Source organism: Thermobia domestica, chromosome 18 (genome assembly GCF_964235325.1).
Source record: "Thermobia domestica chromosome 18, izTheDome1.hap1.1, whole genome shotgun sequence".
Taxonomy (NCBI): domain Eukaryota; kingdom Metazoa; phylum Arthropoda; class Insecta; order Zygentoma; family Lepismatidae; genus Thermobia; species Thermobia domestica.
Window position 1 is genome coordinate 92149269 of NC_137471.1, and position 26497 is coordinate 92175765.

At 34.1% G+C, this 26497-nt stretch overlaps 2 protein-coding genes across 2 annotated transcripts in view; one reads left to right on the forward strand and one right to left on the reverse strand.

Annotated features, from left to right (window-relative positions):
- The window catches only part of RhoGEF64C (Rho guanine nucleotide exchange factor at 64C), a gene marked incomplete in the record, with an annotated part of 487653 nt that overhangs the window by 139717 nt on the left and 321439 nt on the right, over positions 1–26497 (forward strand).
- On the reverse strand, positions 25034–25426 carry LOC145675175 (protein GVQW3-like). Its single transcript, XM_081745545.1, has one exon. The coding sequence runs from the start codon at positions 25424–25426 to the stop codon at positions 25034–25036; it is 393 nt and encodes a 130-aa protein (XP_081601671.1).

Consider the following 26497-nt stretch of genomic DNA (forward strand, 5'->3'; position numbering starts at 1 on the left):
ACCACAAGCTCTAGAAAGATGTCGTTTTCACTGATCGATTGCAGTAAATTGTTAAGTTCTAATTGAATATTTTTTTTTTTAAAAAAAAAGACGGCTCTTATTACATTTTTAGGGGTACATTGGAAGAATCGAAATTTTAAAAAGTACTATATTCTACGAGTTATACATTCCAACACCACACATTTGTATACGGGGTTAGTAAATATCTGCGTTGTTTGTTTCATGGCCAAATGATCATGAAAAACGAAGGATAATCATTTCTCCAGTCTAAGATGAATCTTTATTGTTTGGAGTGTTTTGCCCAATAAAAATCATGTATCACTGACGTAATTAATTGTGTGTGTAATATATGTGCTTATTACATACTGCATACAAGAAGAAAGAAAATACTACTAATACATGAATTAGAAACTCCAACTTCAAGTAGGCTCAAATTGCAAACAGTGCGAGATATTGAAAAAATAATCGAAAAACATATCCCTTTTATGATACCCGTTGCCGATTTTTTTTTTTTATATCAAGAAGTTTTTCATTTGTGTCTGTAAAGGAACATGTACAGACGTTGTGAGGAATGGGAAGGATATTCATGCTTATTTGTGAATGATGCGCTGTGTAGAGAGGGCTGGTTCATCTAGTTGGAAATTAAAAATAGAGATACAGAAAAGGCCAATTTAGATTAAATACATCTTTTTTTAAAAAAAAAAGACAAAATAGATTGATCGAATCGAGTTGTAAAACCAGTGTTTCTATTTCATAATATACGTTTGGCTATAATTATTGTTTTGCAGCATATTATATAATTTTACAAGTAGTGTGTGCGTAACTGTTAGAAGTGAGTGTGTCACCGTTAGAAGAAGACAATATATATATAATACAATCTGCTAGTTATTACCTGAACGGCGAACGAGTGCGGGCGGCCGGTTTTGGAACTAAAATCCAAGCAGCACTGTTTCTAATCGGATTACTTGTAATCAATGTATCACCGTTCTTTTTGTCCTGTTCGTAATAAACCACTTCACGCATATGCTCTAGTCAGGGGCAGATACAGGGGGCGGGGAGATCACAGCGATTGCCCTCCCCCAGAATAGGATTTTTTTTTATTTTAAAAATAAAACCTAAGAATTTTCACCTTTGTATTATAAATATAAAATAAAACTTACAATATGTAGTCATTACTTTTTTTTTGTTTTACGTTGCAGAAGTCGAATAAAGCAATAAATTGCAAGAAATTACTTACATTGGCGTTCCTGCTCAAAAAAATGTCCACCTTCGAAATCGCAGGTGGCCATTTCTGTTCTAGAAATTGCAAACAATAGCTACTTCTCCTTTTCTAAAGTTTTTTTTTTTTTTTTTTTTTTTTTGCAATACACTCTTACCTTGATTTGACTTCGAACAACCGCCCCCCGAACATTCAGCCTGGACCCGCCCCTGGCTCACGTTAAGACAAACAGTTTCCAAAGTTATTGAAGTTATTTGCAGAAAATCTTAAGTAACAAGCAAAAAACAAATACAACAAAAATACAGCCTCCATATTAACTTGCGAACAAACTAGCGAACAGCGTTTTACAGGCTGCTCCTATTTTATAATGACATCGAATAAAACATAATCATTTTTTATACAATCTGCTTAATACAAGGTAGAAACTCACTGAATTGTTAATTGTGCTATGTTGTTCTTAAATTGGTAATTTCCATTCATATATCACTATTCACAATATATCTGCATTACTGCAGGAATGGTACACTACAACCACATAACTTACGGCGTTCTTTATTAAGCGGAAAGAGATTAGGCTATGCATAACATCCAACTGTAACTTTTAAAAACCGTTGGATACACTGCAGAGTAAAACTCTCCGCTCCCCTGTCCCACTGCGCTTGCCAAGAAAGTGATGTAAACACAACAGCAGCGCCATCCTCCCAAAACCGCACGGCTATCCTGGTCAGGTAATAACATCAATTTTCTACATAAATAAATAAATAATCGATTACATCAAATTAAGGATGGCAAATTCCGGAATTTTTACTTTCCGGATTCCGGAAAGTAAAATCGGAAAAACACTGGTATTAGAAAAAAATCCGAAATTTAGAAAACTCCGGATTTCGGAAATTTCCGAAATTTTTACAAAATCAGGAAAGTGATATTTCCGATTCCGGAAAATAAATTTTTCGGAATCCAATTTGGGAAAATTTTGACCATCCCTAATCAGAATTCATCAATTAATGTTTACAACGAATGGCATACATTTTAGCACCATATTTTTTTTTCTCGAAAAGCACACATGAGAATTTACGCTGAAACATGATATTTTGTTCACTTCAGTGTGATCTATCAAGTGATATCTCTCATCTTTGGACAATATTTTAATAAATGAAAGAAAGATTATGTTATTAAATTCAAGAAATGTGTTTTGTAGTGATAAGTAAGTAAATTTTTAGTGTATACTTGAATTTGCTTCCAGTTGCTTTATGCACTGAGGACGCTAAAATACTGCTTAATATAGAATCCAAATCATACGTATTCTATGGTAAAGTTTGAAAAAAATAACGTACATACTTTTAACTATAAACCTGTAATTTGTTTTTAGTGTCTTGCTTCATATACTGAGATTTCTTTCTACTTCTAATAGTACTTTGGATGGTGAAGTTTGAAGAAAATAATTTATATGCTTATGAGTATGTACTTGTAATTTATTTAGTGTCTTTCTTGATATAAATAGATATGTACTTTTAATAGTGCTTTTGATTAGGGATGGCCACATTTTCCGGAAACCGGAAAATTGAAAACGGAAGACGGAAATTTTTCCGGAAAAGCGGAAGGCGGAAAATTTTCGGAAAAACGGTAAATGTGATTTCCGGAAACCGGAAAACTTTTTCCAGAAATGGCCATCCCTACTTTTGATGGTAAAGTTTGAATAAAATAATTTATATACCTTTAACTAATACCTGTAATTTATTTAGTGTATTTCTTAATATAAGGAGACTTGTTTCTACATCTAATAGAACATTCGATAGTGAGATTTGAAGAAGATACCTTATATATATATATATATATATATATATATATATATATATATATATATATATATCTTTAACTATATAGTTGTAATTTATTTAGTGTCCTTCTTCATATAAAGAGATTTGGTTCTATTTTTAATTGTTCTTTTGATGGTGAAGTTTGAAGAAAATAACATATACCTCTGACGATACACCTGTGATTTACTTAATGTCTTTCTCCATGAAAAGTGACTGGTTTCTACCTGGAATAGTACTTTCAGTGGTGACGTTTGAAGAAAGTTACTTATATATCTTTGACTGTATATACCTTTAATTACTTAGTGTCTTTCTTTATATAAGGGGGCTTGTTTCTACTTTTAATCGTGCCTGTGATGGTGAAGTTTGAAGAAAATAATCTTTATATCTGTGAATGTATACGTGTAATTTATTTAGAGTTTCATCGTGTAAGGAACCTTGTGTCAACTTTGAACAATATCTTTGAACTACTAGCAAATGTTAACATTATAATATATCAACAGGACAATTCAATCATTCTTTTTTAAAAAATAATTATTGTTTTCTTGTGTATGAAAATACATTAGGTGAAATAATTGTTTACTATTACAAGACCGTAAATAATAATAAAAACAGAATTGAAAGCTTGTGTGCGCAGACCGTACTGTTAGTCATGTATAGAAAAAGATGGACAGAAAAATGTTTTGGTCATTGAACGTCAATGTCTTCTTGCGTCCTGTGCATAACCCGGGTTGGCACGGTCTTTCCTTTTATGTAGCAACAATATTAATGCTTGGTAAACCATGCTTCACAAGTTGTAAGAGGATGTCTTCTTGTGCACCAATGATGGTAATGTTAAGGATGATGTTTGAGAACGACAACAGGAGACGAGGAATTTCTTCTGGAGTATAGTTCAACATTTCCTTTTCCTTTGAAAAACATTTCGGTCTCTTTTTAACAAAAAGCTTCCCTCTTTTTTTCTTGTGATTACCTTCTTACACTTTCGTATTTCTTGTTTTGTTACTTGTTTTTTTTAAGAAAGAAGGAGAGGGAGAAGACATTTTTATGTTAATTCGAGCAACGCCACTAGATTTCTTTTTGTTAATAGGATAAAAAAGAGCTCAGATTCATATTTGTGGAAAATAGCTCATATGACAAAAACTAAAATTTTACTTAAATCCAAACTAAGTCCAAAAACCAACGTCAACCTCCCTAATATTTCGTCGAATATCTATTTACTGGATTACATAAAATACAAAATCCATCAGGATTCATATACTGTAGTGAAACTAGAGAATATGATTTTAAAAAATCAAATCATAAGAAACAAATGAGAGTTTCCTGTTACCACCTCTAATTGCTGGTGGATCATATATTGTTTCCCATATACTATATGGGTTTTCTCGGAGTTTTCTTGCTTCGATCTTCATCTCGCCATTTCATTTATTTTCAACATTACCTTTTCCTTTATCTTACACGGCATAATCATCGGAGGTAAAACTTCATTTCATTTTTATTTTTTTGAACTTTGGATTACGTGCAACGTAAGCGGCTTTGTTGTTGTGGGGACAATCTATCAAAGTAGACTGAGAAAAGACAGGGAAATTCGCCATGTCATTAACTATTCATTGACAAATCTAAATGAATAGACACTGCATGTCTGTTTTTTTTTTTTTTTTTTTAAGTAGGACAGAATTTGCGAAATAAACTAAAAAGTGTTTGCGTGTAAAATCAACTCTTAAAAAACCTCAGCAGTACCTTTCATTGATCTAAGAGTAGAGAATTTACATGATATAAAGTGTATATATATTTTTTGTTTTTCCAAAGTAGGAAGTGGTTCCCCTTGTTTTCTCGTTTTTGCTCTAATGTACGTAAAATGGTACAAATATGAAGTGAAACCGTCGAGTAACACCTTTTCATTTTTTTTTCCGTTACGAGCCTCTGACCTCCTATTCCACATATTCCTCTGACACAATCAACAGTCCTGCGCGATTTTTTTTTGGCCAAAAAAAAAAAAAAAAGGGAAACATGGAGAGCTCTAAGTAATGTATTAGACAACCATTCGTCACGTGATCGCTACAACGAATTTTTCACTTTTTTTTATGTATATCTGAAGGCAGACAATTTGGCTCTCTTCTCCCTATAGCAATAAGTACTCTTCCATCCTCTAGCTATTATTTCTCTCTCTCTCTCTCTCTCTCTCTCTCTCTTTTTTTTTTTTTTTTTTGTCATTACACTTATTTTGTGTGTAGGTTTTGTTGTAAAACGTTGCGGAAATAGGAAAAAAAATACTTATATAACCAAGTTGTAAGACATTTCCACTACATAATAATATACTACTATACAGTCTTTGTAATGTAAAGAAGAGTTAAGTCTGAAATCAGGAACAGAAAATAAAATAGGAAAGAAAAAATGATAGAAGGGAAAAAAGGAAACAAATACGAGTGAAAAAAATGGACATCCGGAATCCCTAGAAATTACTTTTTTATATATAGATAAGAAATATTTCGTAAAGTGAAAGGTGCTGTTGTTGGTACCCTATTACACCATCTTATGAACTGGATACACACATCATGACGCATGCATCAAACTAAATCTGACATGTACTCTCTTTAAGTTATGCATCGTATTAGATACGAATACTATGTTATATGGAAACGTAACAACACCAACAAGAAAAGTAAATGTTTAATGTGGCATTTAACTATTTTTATTGATTTATATATTAATTTATTTTTACAGTTAACCGAAAAGTTTTTTTCCATAAAATAACATTAATAACATACATTCAAAATGTCTGTCAAATGAAGAACCATCAATTTATCAATGTTATTGTTTTCTTTAAGTTTTGAAACGTAAACTTTGACTATTATAGAAATTTAATACATTTGTAATATTCTTATACAATTGAATAAATTTTGGAATAAATTTTTGAGTATTCTTATAGGTAACTATTTTTATTGATTTATATATTAATTTATTTTTACAGTTAACCGAAAAGTTTTTTTCCATAAAATAACATTAATAACATACATTCAAAATGTCTGTCAAATGAAGAACCATCAATTTATCAATGTTATTGTTTTCTTTAAGTTTTGAAACGTAAACTTTGACTATTATAGAAATTTAATACATTTGTAATATTCTTATACAATTGAATAAATTTTGGAATAAATTTTTGAGTATTCTTATAGAATTTTATATATTTTGGAATAAATTGTCACTATTTTATATGATTTAAAAAAATGAATAAATATTGACTATTGTTATAGAATTTTATATATTTTTAAATACATTTTGACTTTTATGGGATTTTTTAAATGAATACATTTTGACTATTCTTATAGGAATTTAATACATTTTGGAACAAATTTTGACTATTTTTGTAGGAATTTAATTGACGATATCTAAAATTTAACGGACAAAGTGTAAATTGATAATGTAATTATTGTTGTGTAATAGACGTGTTGCATATGTAGTGTATGCAAGCATTTTTATTTTATTGTTGAGAATAATAATTTTTGAGGCATTAGTTTTACCTTATGTTAAACATTTATTTACCCTTTCCTTTTGGATTTCTATACAAGATAATGTTCGTTTATCGGTTTGGTGAGCCCAACAAACAATTTCAGAAAATGTCAAGAGTTTTACGTACTACAAAATTAAGAATGCTAGAGTTGCTTGTAAATAAATAAATAAATAAATAAATACAAATAAATAAATAAATAACAGTGTTACGTGTACACCACATGAGGAAGTTTACCGTTTTTACTCTATAGTGATCAACGTAAAAACAGGAAATATTTAATTTCTAACACTTCCGGTTTGAATAATACCTCCACTAACGAACTCGATTCCTAACCTTTTGATCCTCTGCATCCTGCTGAAAATTGATAATGATCCTTCAAATAGATCTTGAAATTTTATTGTCTCCTGAATGTATGGACTTACGGACAGGTAAATATACTTAAAGGGTGAATGTGAGTTTTTGTCGGATTGCATGGGACTGAAGTACTTCAAGTGGTCCTTGACATGTTTATAAACCTTAGGCCTCCCATGGATCATATGATATTAAATTTATGAAAATGCATAGCTATCCTAAGGGGAGGGGGTGGATTATAGTGTATTCAACAATTGTGTATCTCACGAATCCGTAAAGTTAGGAAGATGAAACTTGGTATATAAACTCCTCAATAAAAAGAAACGGACCCATGTCCATACGTCTTGGAAGATTACCGTTTAAGGGCAAAGCAGGGTGTCATAATTAATGCAAAAAAAAAAAAAAAAAAAAAAGAAAAAGAAAAGAAAGAAAGAAAGAAAAGAAAAGAAAAGAAAGAAAAAAATCAGTGGCGACGTAAAAATAATCGAAAACGGACAATATTACACTGAGAAAAGAATTGTAGGTGGCGTACTTAAAAAAATAGGTTACATGCGTAATTCCTGTAATTTTTGGACAACGTACAGCAGACGTATAACTGAAAATGCATGTTTTATAATATTTTCTGTGTAAGTGTTCCATCTATACGTACTTTCCATCTATGAAACAATGTAGGCGGTCACATACAAATTGACATATATAGCATATAGCTGACGTAGGTAACATAAGTATATGCATGTGATTTACCGAAAACTGTTAGATGTCAGACATCCTGCAACGGCATGATGTAACATCTAAGGTCAGTGCTTATGTAACATACATATAATGTATGCTCCGTACTGATTTCTATAATCAGCAAGAGGATACCGTATATTTGTAATTACAATATACCGCTGTCCGGAGAGCGGATTTTTCTCTGTGTAGTGTCCAGTCCGTAATTTTCCGAGTTGTTGAGATGAATGGTGACATTCCAAATTTCGTTTTAAGTCCAAATTCATCCTTCATTAACATGGGTTTGAGGGTAGGGAGTGGGAAGGAGTGACACGTAAAAACAATCGAAAATAACCGATATTGTAATAGTACGTACGTAGTATTATATAAGAGCGAATTTAATTTTCAGCCTGATCGCATCACTTAATAACTACTGGAACCAATTATCAGTCTTTGCCCTCTCAAGGATAATGTAATATTAAATGTTTAAAAATGCATATCCTAAAAGAGAACCCGAGGGGATCATGATTTTATGTGAAAAATTGAGTTTCTCACCAGCCCATCAAGTTAGGAAGATGAAACTGTGTATAAACTCCTCATTAGAATAGACTATTCATGTTAGAGCGTTTTGGAAAATTTATGTTTTAAAGGGGGGAAGGGTGCATCAATATATATAAAAACGTGTATATATGTATGGTATTTTTATGGTATGTTATAGCATTACTTTGGAATTCATGGAGCGAATTAAATCAAACTTCATTCACATATGACTTACAATCTGAAAATTATATATATATATATATATATATATATATATATATATATATATATATATATATATATATATATATATATATATATATATATATATACTCTAGGGGTAGCTGGGAAGGGTGTGGGAGTGTACCAGTTGGGAGATGGGAAGGGGTACGAGTAAAAATACCGAATATCGGCCGTGTACTTTAGCCCAAAGTCCACAGTCGTGGGATGTTAAAATGAAATATTTCACTTAATATTTTTGGAATATCGACCGACATTATCCACAGTTTTTGGTATCGGTGAGACGAAGTGAAGATGTTAGTCATTGTTATTTATTTCTCTCATTTCTCTACTTTCAACAAAGGTATAGGAATGGCAACACTAAAGGCGTTGCTTTTAACTTTATTCTTCCAATGCATGTCTCCTGTCCTTGGAATCGACAGGAGGTGGCAACGTCAAAGGCGTTGATTTTCATTATTTATTTCATACATTCCTTTACTTTTAACGAAGGCATTGCTTTTCGTTATTAATTTCACTCGTTCATTTGCTTTCAACGATGCCGTGAGGACGGCAACTCTGAAGGCGTTTTTCTTCTTTATTCATGCAGTCATTTCGTTACTTTCAAAGAAAGTGTGCACACAGCAAACTTGAAGACATGGAGGATGAGAGGTGGGATGGAGATGGAGGTGACATTACGGATTTTTATCGTTACGCTTTCATTGAAATCTTGGGGTTTACACACCTCCCATAAAAGTGTTCTTTTCTTATTAAGACGGACAACTAGTAAGTAAATAATTAAATAAATATCATATATCAAGAAAATTCGATGGGAATACAAGAATCAATAGACTTAAATCAAGCACTGGCATGAAACTCCAAATTTTTGTATTATTCGTTGTTTGTAATTCATTTTTAAAATGTAATAATAATATTCCGAGAAATAAGAATTTTAGGAAAACTAAGAATGGATCTAAAGGTTGTGATCTTGACCAATAATTAGGTTTTGGATCAGGGGCCACAAAATTTTTGAACGGTTCCTAAATCGAGTTTTCGTATTTTCTGTGGAATAAGCACATCATACTGAGTTAACTGATAGTTCAGGTTCGGTTACACTATATGCAGTTCTCCAACATGTAAGGTCTAGAAGAAACTTTTTGATTGAAATATATTGGATCTTTTGATCCAAAAATGTGGTTAAATACATTAGCTTATGCTATTGCTGCTGTTTCTGATATTTTAAAGCTGTATTTTCTTCTCAAATCATGTGCTTCTTCCGGAACTTGAACCCAAGACTACACGCATTGAAGACAGGCGTGTTACTAATTCGTTAAGCGAGTGTAAAAATGATTACCACCATTTAAGATAGCTGAGTGTTAGTACCATGACTTGTTTTAAGTTCAAGATTTGTTTCTTGGTTACATCCAACACTAAATGTTGTTTGCGTACCGTTGTGTCTGAAGTCTTCAGCTTTCTTTATTTTCGTGCTTTTTTTATGTCAAGCGGACACGACCATTTGAAGCAACAGGATGTAAGTAAATGACTCACGTCTGGGTCTCTCTCTGTCTATCTATTGTCTGCTAACTTTGTATGGTACGTTAAATTTTTTATGACAATTCTCTGAAGACGCGATGTCGTTTCCGTATATTTTCGTGTTTAGTTTCATTCATAATCATCTCGTTGAGTACTATTTTTTCTTATTAAAATAGTTTACTGCACTAAACTTGTTTGTTGAGCATATTCAGTACTAAAGATCCTCAATAAACTACTTTTTGGATCAAAAGATCCAATATATTTCAATCAAAAATTTTCTTGTAGGCCTTATATCTGAAGAACTACATATAGTGTAGCCAAACCCAAGTTATCACTTAACTCACTATGATGTACTTATTCCGTAGAAAGTACGAAAACTCGATTTAGGGGCCGTTCAGAAATGTTGTGGCCCCTGATCAAAAAACTAATTATTGCTCAAGATCGCAATATATTCATCAATTTTTGGTTTTCCTAAAATTCTTGTTTATGTATCTTTTGTACTGTTTACCCCCTACCGATTGGTTTATTTTGTTTATTTATTTTTTAAAGTTTAATTAATGACATAACTAAATTTGACAAGGATTATTATTTTGTTCTCTAAAAAACACAATTTGGCCGCTAGCAAAATATGAAATTTGGGCTTCGAAAAATTTAAAACTTCAATAAACAGTTGCATTGCTTCTAGGGGCTCCAATTGACGTTTCATTGAAGTAGGGCAAATTACGTTTATGCTTTATCTTTGGAAAATACATTTTTGTTCAAATGATTTAGCAGCAGCACCTTAAATTATTTTTCGTTCTTTTGGAAATGGTACGATGGGCTCAATCCATGCTCCACAAATTAAGTTGATGGGACATTATTTGACACAACTTACAACCTTAAGAAATACGTATATATTATTTATGGGGGCCCTAATAGTAGACATTTCACTGAAATGAGTCCAGATTACATTTTCGTTTAATTTAAGATGTGTTTTTTAAATGTATATTTTTTTTGTGGTGAACCTATTTCACCTTCATTTATATATTCATGTTTGTATTATATTACATGGAGTAAGAAAATTTTATTTTGAGGTGGGCCTCCCTCGAACGGTGGGAAGTTTAATTGGAGGATAGTTGTCCACAAGTTACAGCACTGACTTTAGCGTTGATTTTTTATTTTATTTTATTTATTTATTTTTATTTTGCTGCATGATTAGGTTAAGGCATGGATCTACATAGTGTATGATAACCGAAACATACTGTTTTATTTGCATTTTCTAGAATGGTAGGAATCCTGCAAAGCTACCAAATTCGTAAATTTACACAGCTTTGAGCACGGTTGCTGAAAGGTGTTCTATTCCTTTATCAGATATATGTTGTTTATCAATGACAAGTTCTGTCCCTTTCGCGAGATTTCCTTATATTTCTATTGCGGCACTAACTCACAACATTGCTCTCTTCCGTGTTAACTGGAAGCAAAATTTTTAAAATATTTTATCACATTTCTCAAAATACGGTATTGCGAAAAAAAAAAACTATGATTTCTCTGAGTAATTATTTAGTACTTAGGAAGTTCTACTTAGTGAAATACACTGTGTTGTCTGAGTGAACTGGATGAATCAAAATTAGTGTTTCCCACGAAACGAGACGAGACAAGAGATTATGATTTCTCGTCTCACCTTGTAAATTTTGTAAAAATTTATCATCTCTTCTCGATTAGAAGAAATACCTCTCCTTTCGTATCGATTCTCGAATAAGCTCTCGTTTCGTTTCGGAAAATTTTTCATCTCGTTTTGTAATTTCATGTACAAATTTTATGCCCTAATTTTTCCCCTCCATTTCATCTAGAAGTTTTCAGAATCCTTTCACGTAACGAGAGGTCTACAAAGGCATTTAAACCATATTTACTGTTGAAAGTTGAATTATATACTGTAACGACTTGCGTATCTTTAAACGTTGATAAATGTTCTTCATTGTGTACTTACAATGACGAACAATTTGTAGTTTTTATACTATGGATTATGTAACACCAAAACAGTATTTGAGATCTAAAACTTAGGTGAATTAGTGTGACTCACGAGACTTGTGAATATCCTCGTCTCATCTTGATCACGTTTTTTGTCTCGTCTCTTGATAACAGTCGAAATGGGACAATTTGTTTTAAAAATAAATAATACTAGTGTTCGTGTCCTCTTTAAGATAAAACTTGGAGATTTACTAGGTTAATGGATGGATCTTAAAACACTTTTTTTTTATCCGGCAAAATCATTGCTCCTAATGGAGTATACAATTGAAGAAGAAAATAATCTTCGGAGATAAATGAAGGGAAAGAAGAGAGGTTGAGGTATGAGGATAGAAATTAAGATGTGAAGCGTTGGTATTTCATACACTATGTTGTAAATTTGAGTTCTTCAACTTTCCAGTGATTAATGATTTAGAATACAGGTTCTTAACTTTTTTTTTTAAACCAAGCTCCCCTTTGTAAAACCTTAGTCCATATGCCTTTAATTTGGTCTAGTAACATACCTACCTTTGATGTATATGATTCTAGATACAGTTTAGATGATAATGATTCAATAATTGTCATCAAAATCATTAGATTGTACACGGTATAATGGTTCAACAACCTGTAACTCCCTCCCCCTCACCTTACTGGCCCTTCATACTTCTGTAAGATTTCCTCTTCCCCAGACTGGAAACCATTGATACAGAAGCTTGTAATAACAAATAATAAATTGTGTTTCTTTTCCTGGAAAGTAAGAAATGTAACGTAAAAATTATGTTTTAGTTTTCTCTACCGTAAAAGAGGTCGCAAGAGATAAGAGTATCATAATACATATTTTTGGATTCGATGTAACTGGCAATCTTGGATCTATACATAACATATACAGCTGTATAAGCTGGCCTTAACCTAAAATTCAAATAGCACGCTTTACACAAAAAAGTGTGATCACGATAACTGATCACGTAAAGCAGGGGTCGAAAGCAAAGAGGCAAAATAACCTTTTTTCTTTCTTTCTTTTTTGTCTAAGCATTATTTGATTCACAATGAAATTGTAATATGCATTTACTATTTTCGCCACTTAACTTGGAAGGTCATTGCAGGGAGAGAGAAACAGAATTATTTCTTTTATAAAATATTTGCTACAAGAATTAAAACGACGTAACTGCACGTTTAAACGTATAGTCTTTCAGTTTTACGTCCCAGCTGTGTAGGCTAAAGGAGACGGAGATAATAAGAATGAATGAAGAAGGTGGGAGGAAACGGGAGAACCCCGACAAAACCCACTGACACGGTGTTTGTCCACCACAAAGTTCACTTGGCGCGTGATGTCCCTGATTTGATCCCACATCGCATGGACGAATAGGTTTAAAAGTAGTTCCATTGCATTCAGCATCCTCAAATTAGTATAAAAACCGCCATTAGAAATTTACCCAATCGTGGGCACTTTTTACTACTTATATCATCGTTAGTTCTTTGTTTGTCTTTTTAGAGTTTTTACTTAGGTTCTTCCAAAATGCATCCTCACGTTCCACTGTTTATTATTTCGAGCGAAAAATACTTTCACGTATGTATCATGATTTTTTAAAAATAGATAATCAACTTCTATAAAAATTGAAACGTAATATTGTAAACTAAGGAGTACCTCGCCATTTGTAAAGGAAATAAAATATAACTATTTAAATTACTTTAAGTTTTACGTCCCACAAATATGACCTTTAGGCTAAAGGAGACGGATGATTTAATGAAGTGAATGAGTATGAAAGAATCGGCGGCATAAGAATGTGGGAATGAATGGGACAATCCTAATGAAACCCATGGGCATGATGTTGTCCACCACACACAGTGAAAAAAGTATGTGGCGTACATAAAAATGTAGGTTACATGTGTAAATCCTGTACGGCTTTTAATGAAATAATACTCAGCCAATTTGAAAATTAATGGATGTTTATTTACACAAAATTAAAGCTCTTATTTGCCATTTTAGTTAACAAAGCTCATTACCTGTCATTGCTCATCTATAAAATTGCATTTTCATTCGATCCCAAAATCACTTGCATTCTGTAAGCAAAGTCTTCGCGTACAGCAAAATCAGTTGCCTTAAGTTGTTGGACAATGAGCATTTTGTAGGGATGGAATTTTAATTCTTTATGCAAAATTCGTCTAACCGATTCACGATTGATTCGTAGCTCACTAGCATGACGTCTAACTGACCGTCCTGGGCTTCTGACTACCGCTTCCCTTACCCTTTCAACATTTTCTGGTGTCGTTACACTGCGTCTCGGGCCAGGATGCTTCTTATCCAGTATGTTTCCAGTCGATCTGAAGTTTTTCACCCATCTAAGGATTGTGTTACTGCTCGGAACAGCTCCATGTCGACCGACATTAAACCGTGCACGAAACAATTGCTGCGTAGCTGTAACAGACTCACCACTTCTCACGAAACTGTCATAGACAAACAATCGACGTTGCAAGTCTCACTGCTCCATAGTGACTGAGTAAATGAAATGGCGTCTTGTGTAGACCAGAACTATCCCCACCACGACCACCTCCCATCACCTCACTCTCAGTACTACGCAGTTCAAAACCGTCCGTCTCCCGTCTGTCACCCTGTATAATATCCCGCAGCAAACGTATAACTGAAAACGTGTAATACTTTCGTATAAGTGTTCTATCTATACGCACTTTCCGTATGAAACAAAGAATTGTGTATAGGCGGTAAGGATCTCACATACTGATGGACGTAAGTAACATATAGTTGACACGTATGTAACATACGTATGTAATATACGCAAGACTGTTAGATGTCAGACATCCTGCAGCGGGATGATGTAACATCTAAGCTCAAAAAGGCAGTACGTATGTAGTATATAGATAGCGTATGCTCCGTACAAATTTCCGTAGTAAACACTTGGATTCCGTATATTTGTACAATATAACGCTGTCTGGACAACAAATTTTTCTCAGCACAAACTCACCTGGCCTGCAACTAAATCAGGGACCCCCCCCACCAGAGGTGAGTGCTTTTCCACTGAGCCACCGTGCCCCTGTTTTTGTTAGGTCCACATGCTCAAACTTTTCATAGATTTTTTAAAGTTAATATTTTAAAATCAATGTAAATTAGGTTATCTTGCAGAAATCAAAAGGATCCTTTACCGTATACTAAAGCTTTTGTGCTGCTTTTTCTTTACAAAATCATTAGGTACAGTAATCTATTTTGGGTATAACTGTACACTTTACATTGTACGCGAACATGGCGATAACATTTTGTATAAATCCATAAGCAAGGTTATGCTATTTTATGATCATGTTATACTGTTTCTTCATCGTACATAATGAAAACTTAACACTTTCCAACAAATTCAGAAATTACAATAATTCGTTTCGCAATGTCTTACAAAATTTCTCCTGGTTGAAAAACATACAATTACTTACCTGTATTTATTTTTAATTAAATAGCCTTGACTTTGGTTCATTTTATGTTACGACCTTGTGACATCTGTTTAAATAATATTAAAACTAAATTCTTTAGAATCTCAATACGCCCCCCTTTTTTTTTAAAGTTATTTAAGAGAATTAAAAAAAAATGTCTAAATGTGTTAGAATTAAACGTAAGGATAAGTGAAAATATAGGCCTACAAATTGCATCAATCTTCCCTCAACAATATTCAGATTGTTCAAGGTTTCACAAATTTAATTCCTTTCGATTCCACAAAGGTCCTTTCTTCACGCAATTCATGTTGAATGAAGATGCTGGAAGACTGAATGCGTACCTGTGCCATCCGATTTGTGTCTTACATAGCTATGCAGGAGAAAATCATTTTATTACTTGCTTGTCTTGACATGCATACATGCATTTATTGTTGCTTTAGCATTAGAAAAAAAAAAAAAAAAAAACTTTTACTGCGAGGAGAACGTTACATTCGTGACTTGTCTGAGGTATAGAATACTTTTGTCATGTTAGTAAACCGAAACACAGTGCTTTATTCATGGAAATAATTTCTCTCTCACCTGCAGTGTCCACAGTTATAAACAGCTCGAAAGTACTCTGCACTTACTTGTTGTGCAAATAAAACGACAAAAATGCATTTCAGGTCTTTTCAACTTTACAAATACGTATCACCCACGTATTCCACAATCATGGCTATGTTCGTATCAATTGCGTCGACATGGTCCAAAGTTTTATCGTCCGTGTCTTCCTTCGGTAATTCATTTAATGAAATACTCTCCTTTTTAATATTATCGGTTGAGTGGTATTTGTGCCAAATACAATAAAGATAAATTAGGAATGAGAAAATAAGAATGCTTCAGAGAGTGATTGAAGTAATAACCAAATACGGATCCAACTCCATTCTGGAAAGAAATGGAGAAAGACGTACAAGCACGTAGAATAGTATAAATAAATATTAGTGTAACAGTAAAATAGGCCTACCTATAATTTTTTAAGTGACTATGCAAAGAAAATGGCCTTATGAACCAAATTTGATAAGGATACCCTTTTCAATTCTCATCTGCAAGTTGAAAAGCCTCTTCATTTTGATGTCCTTCTCCCCCCCCCCCCCTCATATATATACCATTACTGTAATCATCATCGTTTCTCTTTTTTAAGTTCTACAATTCCTTCCATTACAGCGATCCTTTAACTGTGGTCCACAGACCACAAATAGTTCTCGAGGTCTGCCCTTGTTGCCCTCGTAGATTGGACGTAGCCTAAATTATCAATATCATAGGTATTCTGCCACTATTGCTTACATGCTCCACGTCTTCAGCTAACCTCTTATACCTAGGTAAGTACGGAAGGTATAACATTGTTGGCTTCCCGCGAAAAGTTGTAGTGACATTTATGCGGAGTTGCCAGCTTGGTTACTATTGTGCTGCCAAAATGTCTTGATCCGTGGCAAAAATGTAAACTAAAGCTCACACCCTTAGACACCCACGCGCTGAGCCAATAAGGGTTCAGCTGTTGCTAAGCGAAAGAAAGGGAGTGGATTTCCTTCAGCCGATAGCAGCGCTTGGAACGGAAGACTAGGTGTCAAGTCAATGTGGTATATCTATAGTTGCTCTCTGAGCGCAGTAGACGGTTGAGCTTGAGTGACCTTGCGATGGTTAAAGTTAGGCAAATCTGAAGGGTGGTGATTGGCTATCCTCTTCACACACCTCCAGTGACGAGCAGGTCCAAGCGCGGGAAGCCAACGACGTTATACCTTCTGGACTATAGTCTTCAGCTCAAAAACAGTGCAATGTTTGTCAGAAAATCATGTTAACATTTTATGTGATGTACAATATGTTGAATATAAAACAATTGTAAAAATGCTATACTAGAGATTCACAAAACTAAATAACTAAAACATTTTTTTTTCTTTTTACAGGTAAGAAGAAAAGCATGATACACACTTCAATGGGTTGTTCATGTTTACGGTGAGATGGAATATTATTTTTATTAATCATAAATTTACCAATATGAAAAAATGTAAAGTGCAAAGTTATGCCAGATTAGCACCATAGTTCTTGATAGATCAAGAGTGTATTTTATATTACAATAGATTTATCGAATAGATTTACAATAGATTTACAATAGATCGAATCTTTAAAGCGCTTGATTCTAGATTTACCTTACTATTTACTGTTTCACGAGCACAAAACAAAGAATAAATTCCACAGTTTATATTTCGCCTGTGCCATTTTGAATTTAAATTAAATTTTGAAAATAGAAAAGCAGTCTAGTCATGCCTAGGTGTGCTCACACGGCAGGGGTTCAAATTTTCTCTCTCTAAAATGCATTGTGAAGATGATATCTTAGAAAACATCTATCTTGTCTCGTATCTATTCATGAAAATTCCTCCTCGTCTTAACTGTTGGACAATGTGATTATTATGACACCGCTTCTGTTTATTTGAAAGCTGTTAGGTAGGTTTCCATGGGGTACACAGTATTAGGTTTCCATGAGGAACAGCACTTATATTGTTTTGTCCCATATTCTGAAATGAACACATCAGCCTTGAGTAGAATGATATTTTGAAAGTAATATGCATCCAGTATTGACTCTTTCCTGTTGTGTACGTATGGTAGGATATATTTTAGTTCCTAAGATATGTATGCGAAAAATTATAAATCACAATTCACTTTATTTCCGTGTCCAATTTCTGACAGTACGTATATACCCTTTCACGTGTTTTATTCCATGCATCATATTTCATTTTGCAACCTGATTTCATGGTTTGTGTAGGTCTTCATTAAGCATAATATTAGCAAAATGAGAATAATCTGTACTGTGGGTTTTCTCGGGGTACTTGCGTTTCCTCCCACATTCTCTTTCCACCACTTCTTTCATCATTTATTTGCTTTAATCATTGTCTCTCTTGCCCCAAAGGGATATTCGTGGGACGTTAAGTTGCAAGATTTAATTGCATTTTTTAAAATCATAAGTATCTGGCACTGGAAGGTTTGTCGCAAGTTATGTTTCTGTGCGCTATGGTCTTCTGCTTATCATTGTGTTTTGAAATGCTCTCTTTAATCCAATTAAAATTAGTATATCAAATGATAATTGAAATTATTAATATGATTAAAGACGTACGTAATTGGGTACATTGTGTGTGGGACCACGATGGCTCAGTAGTAGAGCGTTTAACTCTGGTGTGTTCGGTCTATGGCTCGATCCCAGCTTGTGCCAATTGGACTTTGTGATGAACAAACACTGTATGCGTGGGTTTTCTCGAGGTTCTCCCTTTCCTTCCACTTTATTCATTCCACCATTTCATTCATTTCTCACGGTATAATCGTGGGACGTAAAACTGAAAGATTTAATTTTCATTTCAATTATATTGTAAGTATTGTTTCTTAGAGCCCTTTTATTTATAAAGATGCTTGCTACCGTTTACATATGAAAAACACGCTCTTTCTTTCTTTCTTTCTTTCTTTCTTTCTTTCTTTCTTTCTTTCTTTCTTTCTTTCTTTCTTTCTTTCTTTCTTTCTTTCTTTCTTTCTTTCTTGCTTTCTTTCTTTCTTGCTTGCTTTCTTGCTTTCTTGCTTTCTTTCTTGCTTGCTTGCTTTCTTGCTTGCTTTCTTTCTTGCTTGCTTTCTTTCTTGCTTGCTTGCTTTCTTTCTTTTTCTCTCTCTCTTTCTCCCTTCTCCCTTCCCTTCCTCTCAAAGTCGTCTTAGATACAAAAATTGTTGACCTTGCTTCGAAAACTTTTATAGGTATCTTGGATATGCAGTATTTTTCGAGATACCTTTTGTTCGGGTATCTGACGTGGAACATCTTCAGAAGTGTCTAAATGTAAGAAAAACCTTTTTTGAAAAAAAATCGAAAAATTTTCCCATAATTTCTCTCGAATTTATGGATCCGTGATATATGTATTCGTGTTATTCGAAATGCAATTAGGTACTTATTTCATGGTTGATGACATTGAATCTTTTCTGAATATAGAATATTGTTCATGCATTGAAGGTATCAATCCTTGCTGCTAAGCAGGTTCGTTCAATGTTTGGTAAAATAATTCTTGAAACAATTTATCCTGTTGTTGCTGTAGTTTTGCTATAAATGTTAAAAGATGAAACATGTGACGAGACTACCATCTATTTGCATGTATATTATACGCGTATACGCGTTTTTTGTAGGCTTATCTTTCAAAGTTAATAAATGTTTCTTCAACCGTAGAATGGTATTGACCCTTGTAGTTGAGTTCAAATTTTGTTGTTTTTATGCATTAGTTTTTCATCGTTGGTACAAAACATGTTGCAATATTATGTTGAGCAGAAATTTAACACAGTTCGTTAACTTGAGACTATAATGTATGAGGTTTTTGTAGGTGAACATTTTTTTTCTGAATACTAAAAAGAGATGAGAAGTTGTCTTAGGTTGATGTTGGTGGACCATAAAGTCATCAAAAATCCTCCATCATGAGGACCACAGAAAAAGTTTCTTCCTAGAGTTATTTCCTTCTTTGAACTAAGTTAGCTTAAACAAAAGCATTGACGAGAAGGAAAAGAGAGGGATTTCACAGTCGCTCGCACAGAGGGTCAATAACTTAGGCTTTTTTTTTTATTATTAGTTGTTTTGTTAGGCCCTCTTTTGTGACGGTGTTGCACGCTGACCATGACCAGCCATCGTTGCTTTAACCCTTCTTCGTTCTTCCTTCATTCCATCTCTATTGGTACCACGAGACAAGAGGAGGATGTTCCAACAGACAGAGTGCACAAGAGGTTAGACTAACAATAATTGGGTAGTTCTCTTCCTATTCTTTCAATCGATAATAATAATTGCAATGGTTCATAGACGGACGTTGATCCGTAAACCAAAAAGCTAAGAATCAGTTTCAATCGGCTAAATGGCTGCATTCATTTTATTACTCATACAAAAGAGGAGGTGGCATTGCCCTCACTAATTGATCAATCACTTTTACTCTGTAGGGTTGATCTTTCCCCGTTACATTTTAAATTTTTGCATAAAATTACAGTAAATACTTGTTAGATATGTTTCCGTAACATACTGTTAAATTACACCCTAACGTAGCGGATAGCAAAATTTAAAGTAAAACAATATTCTATTTGCCAATCCATTGTAATTTATTGAAAATCTTAGTGTAACTTCTATTTTATATAATTATTTAGTTATTTATTTTTGAGTTTAACAATTCGCAATTATCCGCCGAGGTTAAAAGTGATGGTGATGATGAGATGAATTACAATGGTGGAATGGCGAAAGTAGGAGGAAATGGAAGAACCTCGAGAAAACTCACCCACGCGGTATTTGCCCAACACAAAGCTCACTTGGCGCGAGCTGAGATCGAACCACACAACCAAGGAATGGGGAATGGCGGAAACTTTATAACGAGGAACTGAGAGATTTATACCATTTGCCAAACATTTTTAGTGATCAAATCTATGGGGTTCAAGTGGGCTTGTCATGTAGCCAGAATGGAAGAAAGTGGAAACGCTTTCAAAGTTTTATCTGGAAATTCAATCTGAAAACGACCATTAGGAAGACCTAGGTGCAGATGAGAAGTCTGTGTTAAGATTGTATCTTCCTATTTCAGCGAGACCAAAGTAGAAACTGAATCCAGTTGGCTAAGGGCAGAAGTCAATGGAGAGCTTTTGTGAATGTGACATTGAACCTCTGGATTCCGTAGACCTAGAGTTAGTTAATCGTCTTACTGTAAAATTTTTAGCAGAGCTTTCCTCCTAATATTCTTTCACGAAACAACTCTGTACAATTTCTATATTCCTCAAGGATCCAACTATGATCAATCACGTACAGACCAACCATTAAAATCCTAACTCCTACAGATAGTTACTAATATTATAAATTTTGTTTCTTATCCTAACAATTACAATATTTCTATCGGATCTATGCTTTCAGTTTCGAGTTATCAATGTATTTCGTCCATTCCATATTCACTCCTGGACCGATTTTTGTACGCGCTGTCAGGAAATGTATGTCTAAACTTGATATATATTATAAGCAATAGTTTTAAGTAATTTAGGTGACGAACATTAATTAAATACTCGTTAAAAATAATAGAAATGAGTTTTTTCAAATAAAAAATAGGAAAATTATCCAATAATAATAATAATAATAATAATAATAATAATAATAATAATAATAATAATAATAATAATAAAAATGTATAACACTTGATGAGATAGTTAACACACATAATTTATAACGCCTTTGAGGTGGACTTGGTAAAGAGAAAGTGGGTGTATTAGTTATTACATAAAGTTACGTCGGTGATAAAAAAAAAAAAAAAATGCAGAATAGAATATTAAAAATAATTAGAGGAAAAAAGTGGTTGTAAATTCTAGACATTCATCATCGTAGTTGTTTTTATTCGTTTATTCTTTTTGGTCCCTTTGGTGAAAAGTAGTAACCGGATTTCTTCTTACAAGAACTAAGTGTAGAAACCGTAGGCGTTGGAAATCACGAAATAATTTTGTTTTTATTGTTGTTGACGCTAAAAGCAAAATTTTCTGAGTGATTTTTTCCCCTATTGTTGGACATAGATCAAGGTCACATATTTCCTTGTCAATCTTTTCTTTTCTTTCTTTCTTTATGTTTTAATAATTATCTTTTTGCAGGTACTGATCTAGTAAATTCCCGGTATATTATCACGAACAATATTTTACATCCCCTCCTTCTGGAGCGTCCGAATTCGTGCTAATGAATCACACACATTCGTTATTTTCTAAACTGAAACAAACAAACAAACCAACAAAAAAACTTTGTTTCAAATTTCGTTATCTGTGTATTCAGCAGTTCCAAAGAAACGTGTAATAATGCACGAATTTAGATAATTTGTGCAAGTCAATGATATATCTTCGCATGAGAACCAGACGAACTTAACTCCATTTTCGTAGGTTTACAGGCGACAGGACAAAAATATTATTTTCCTAGAAAAGATGCGTTTTTAAAAAGATGGTAAATGAGCTGCATTACAACAGATGATCGACAAGGAGAATAGATGGCATTCCGTTCCATTTACCCCAAGTGGGGCTTTCAAAATTATGTCCAAACGTGAAGGATACGAAAATCGCATTTCTGGAGTTACGTTCCTCTGGTGCTCATGCGACGATATGTTAGTGGGAGAGCATTGAAATATAAACGAATTACGGTGAGTCGTATTCCACTTTAAACTGTAGGTTCATGATTCATGTAGCCTTGGTGCTGAAAAGGACGATTAACTCCAATCTAATCAACCGACTAACCAATCTTTCCATAAGAAAACTTAATGATAATTTCACCAAAACATTGAAGATTGATTTTAAATGTATGAGGGATGATCGAGAAAAGGTTATAAAGCACATATCTTTTGTGTTATTCATTGTGACTTAAAAGTTCATTTGTAGAGTGTTTGTCTTGTTGCAGGTTTGAGGACTTCGGATTCTGACCATGTATACCCGAAAAGCGTACCTCTAAAATGATGACTCGTTTGGAAATATGGTTGAAAAGAGAAGTGCGGTCAGTGCTGGTGTTCTTATGAGCCAAAAGCAGTACACCTGCCGATATTCATAGGCAGATTGTGGAAGTGTATGGGGAGGGTTCAATTTTAAGACAACATATAGCAAAATTGTGTCTTGTCTTCAAAGAAGGACGGATCAGTATTGCTAATAACAACTCGGGACACAGCGGTAGACTCAGTTTCTCAACCACTGACGCGAACTGTGCTAGTGTGCATGAGTATATTCGTGCGGACAGAAGAATATTACACTCATTATCAGCTGGGCTGGTACTACCATATGGTGTAGTTCAGAACATTCTAGTTAATGTTCTTAAGTATAGAAAAGTGTGCGCGAAATTGGCGGCTATGAGAATTTGACGTGGATTTCTGTGCAACTGGTATGGAAATCATCTCTATTGTGACAAATAATTTAACAAAAATAGCTGACTACATCAAGGGTCAGTGTTGAGTGTCCTCTTATCATCAGATGTATTAATCTTCCAACTACATCTCGCACATAAGCCATGATAGGCTTTCTAACTTTTTTTTCGATCATCTTTTCCGATCTTTTCATGTGTTTATTTTCCGTCCGTGAAGGAATCTTGAGGACAAGAAATTAGGTTTTCTGAATCCATCTAAAGTGTCTGGCTTGATAATCTTTTGTATAACACATTTAATTATGGTCCTGTTCTATCGAGACAAACAGTTTACTAATCATCTATGATCTTTAAACGAGCACGGACGGTTACTTTAGCTAAATAAAAGTTAACACTAATGATTTTTAAAAGAAAAAAATATGAATGAGCACATAAACAGATGCGACTACCGTATTTCCAAGAAACACCTAACAGACCAGAAATTATTATTAACAGACAGACCGGAATATTAACTACGAAATGTAAACCATTCATGGAAATCACCAATGCTTTGTTGTAAGAATAACTGTCTGTGACTCTCGTACTCATAAGGTTTGAAATAGGAAGCGTATTGTATTAATTATATTCACATTACTATCTTTGTTTTTCACACTGTAACAAATTCCATAACAATCGACAGAGATTTATTCAATTGTTCGGTAATATTATAGCGTTGTATTCTTATTATTCTTGTGCAACAAGACTTATATCCTATTGTTGTGGTTTTGTTAATATTATCGATACTACTTGCACCGTCATTGAATGGAGGAGTTCCAGGAAGAAAGCTTGAATTAAAAATAGCGAGAATGAATGGAGAGATTGTGCGTATGCAGGAAATGCAAATGAATATTAAAATTTAATATCGGAAGATGATCACATTAACCTAGTTTTTGTAGAAGCTTAAAAATACATTCTATTATTAAAATTTATGCTAATGTGATTCACTGTGAAATCTTTTTAATATCATCTTCGCAATTCCATATTTGTTCCGGGCTGGAATCCATTTAAGTATTTGTTGTATTTTATATTCTGTAGTATGCGCAAGCAAAATGAAATGTCGACTAAAAGCTGGGAATTCGTGTTACGAGGGGAGGCAGGAAAGTTAATGAAATCACCAACAATAAATTTACCTGAAAGAACCATTTTAATACACTATTCAACGTATTCCCCCTAAAGTTCAATACACTTTTCACAACGATGTTGCAACATTTCTAATCCTTGCAAATAGGTCTTGTCCTGTTGTGCAAACCAGCCCTCCACCTCCGCAATGAGTGCCTCATCAGATCAAAAATGTTTGCTTTTGAGATGTGGGAAGATATGATAGTCGGAGGGGTCCAGATCAGGTGAGTAGGGTGGGTGAGGTACACAGGTGAAGCCCAGATCCACCAGCAATTGCATGGTTTGATAAGCCTTGTGGGAGGGTGCATTATCCTGGAGAAACTTAACACCACTGCTCACTTTTCCTCGATGTTTTCTCTTCAGAGCCTTCTTCAGCTCAATCAAATAGTTGGGATAAACCCCAGCATTGATGGTTTCACCTTTTTAAAGATATATGATAAGGATGACACCGTTCTTATCCCAAAACACCGATGCCAGCACCTTCCCAGCTGATCTTTGGCTTCAGAACTTCTTCGGTCGACAAGATACACTCTGGCACCACTCCATGGATTGCTGTTTAGTCTCTGGATCGTAGTAATGCAGCCATGTTTCATCTTCTGTCACCAGACTTCGCAAGAACTCACCAGGGTTTTGAAGCTTTTGCAAAATTTCCTGTGACATCTGCACCCATGTTCTCTTCTGGTCAGCATTCAAACATTTTGGATCCATTTGGCACTGACCTTCCTCATATCCAAATATTCTGCTATTATGACACCCACACGCTCACGCGATATCCTCCCACACGCAGCAATGTTTTTGATCGATATGCGCCTATCCCCCATGATCATGTCATGTACTTTGTCGATGTTTTCCATGGTCCCTGCACTTGAAGGCGTGCCTGAGCGAGGTTCATCTTCAGTCTCACGATGACCAGTCTTAAAACGCCTCACCCACTTCGCTACTGTTATATATCCAGGAGCGTTTCCCCCCAAATTATCCTGCAAAGTTTTATGAATTTCCATATAGGATTTGTCTTGCAGCACAAAAAACTTGATGACACTGCGAAGCTCATTCTTCTCGAATTTCCTTAGATCCTTAGTCATATCTTCTTACAGAACATGTAACAAAGGAAATAACAATGATAAAATTATCATATACGGGATGAGAGGTTCACAATATATGACCTTTCTAATGACTAGTGATATGTTTCAATTTTTATTTCTTCTTGGTGATTTCATGAATTTTCCAGCCCCGCCTCGTATTATTCAGTTCAAAATCTTTTTTTCGTTGCGAACTCTGTCGAGAAATTTTAATCTTAAAATATATACCGTGTCCTGCGAAAACGAACTAAGCTCCACTTTCATACTTTAAAGAAAATTATGTATAAAGGTTGATGTCCAACATTAATGTAACCGTAATCAAGAGTGAAATTATGTTTTTTTGGAAAGGTGTTAGTTTTCCTCTCTTTTCGATTGTGCAAAACGTTCTAATGCGTATCAGGAACCAATGGTCGCATTTACGTGGATTTTCAAAGTTTGGCGCTTAGTTCATTTTTGCATAACACGGTACATGTGTAAAACGATAATCATGCCTGTTCTGTATGATTGCGAAACATTGTCGCTTACTCCGAGGGAAGAACGTAGACTGAAAGTATTTGGGAACGAGACGAATATTCGGACCCAAGAGGAACGAGATTTGGGAATGGCAGAAACTTCATAACTAGAACTATGTAATTTATACCGTTTACCAAATATTGTTCGAGTCATCAAGTCTAGGAGGCTTAGGTGGACAGGTCATGTAGTCAGAATGGAAGGAAGTAGGAACACTTTCAAAGTTTTAACTGGAAAACGACTATTAGGAGACATACTCGCAGATGGGAAGACAATATTGAGATGAATCTCGCATAAATACGAATACAAAGTAGCAACTGGATCCAATTGGCTAAGGACTGAAGTCAATAGATAGCTTTTGTGAACTCGGCATTGAACCTCCGGGTACCATAGGCCATAGAGTTAGTTAGTATCCGCAAAGCATAATACACAATAAGAACAGACTCGCTCAGTCTAATACAACAAATATTAAATATCAATGGGAGCTCACACAAAATATGGAATTGCGAACAGTATTAAACGTCTTGGGCTTCTATGCAGTGTTTCTGCGTTGAGGGAAGCTTC

What these genes read in the sequence shown, in the direction of transcription:
- LOC145675175 (XM_081745545.1), bottom strand. Translation starts at nt 25,426, where the DNA reads ATGACTAAGGATCTAAGGAAATTCGAGAAGAATGAGCTTCGCAGTGTC.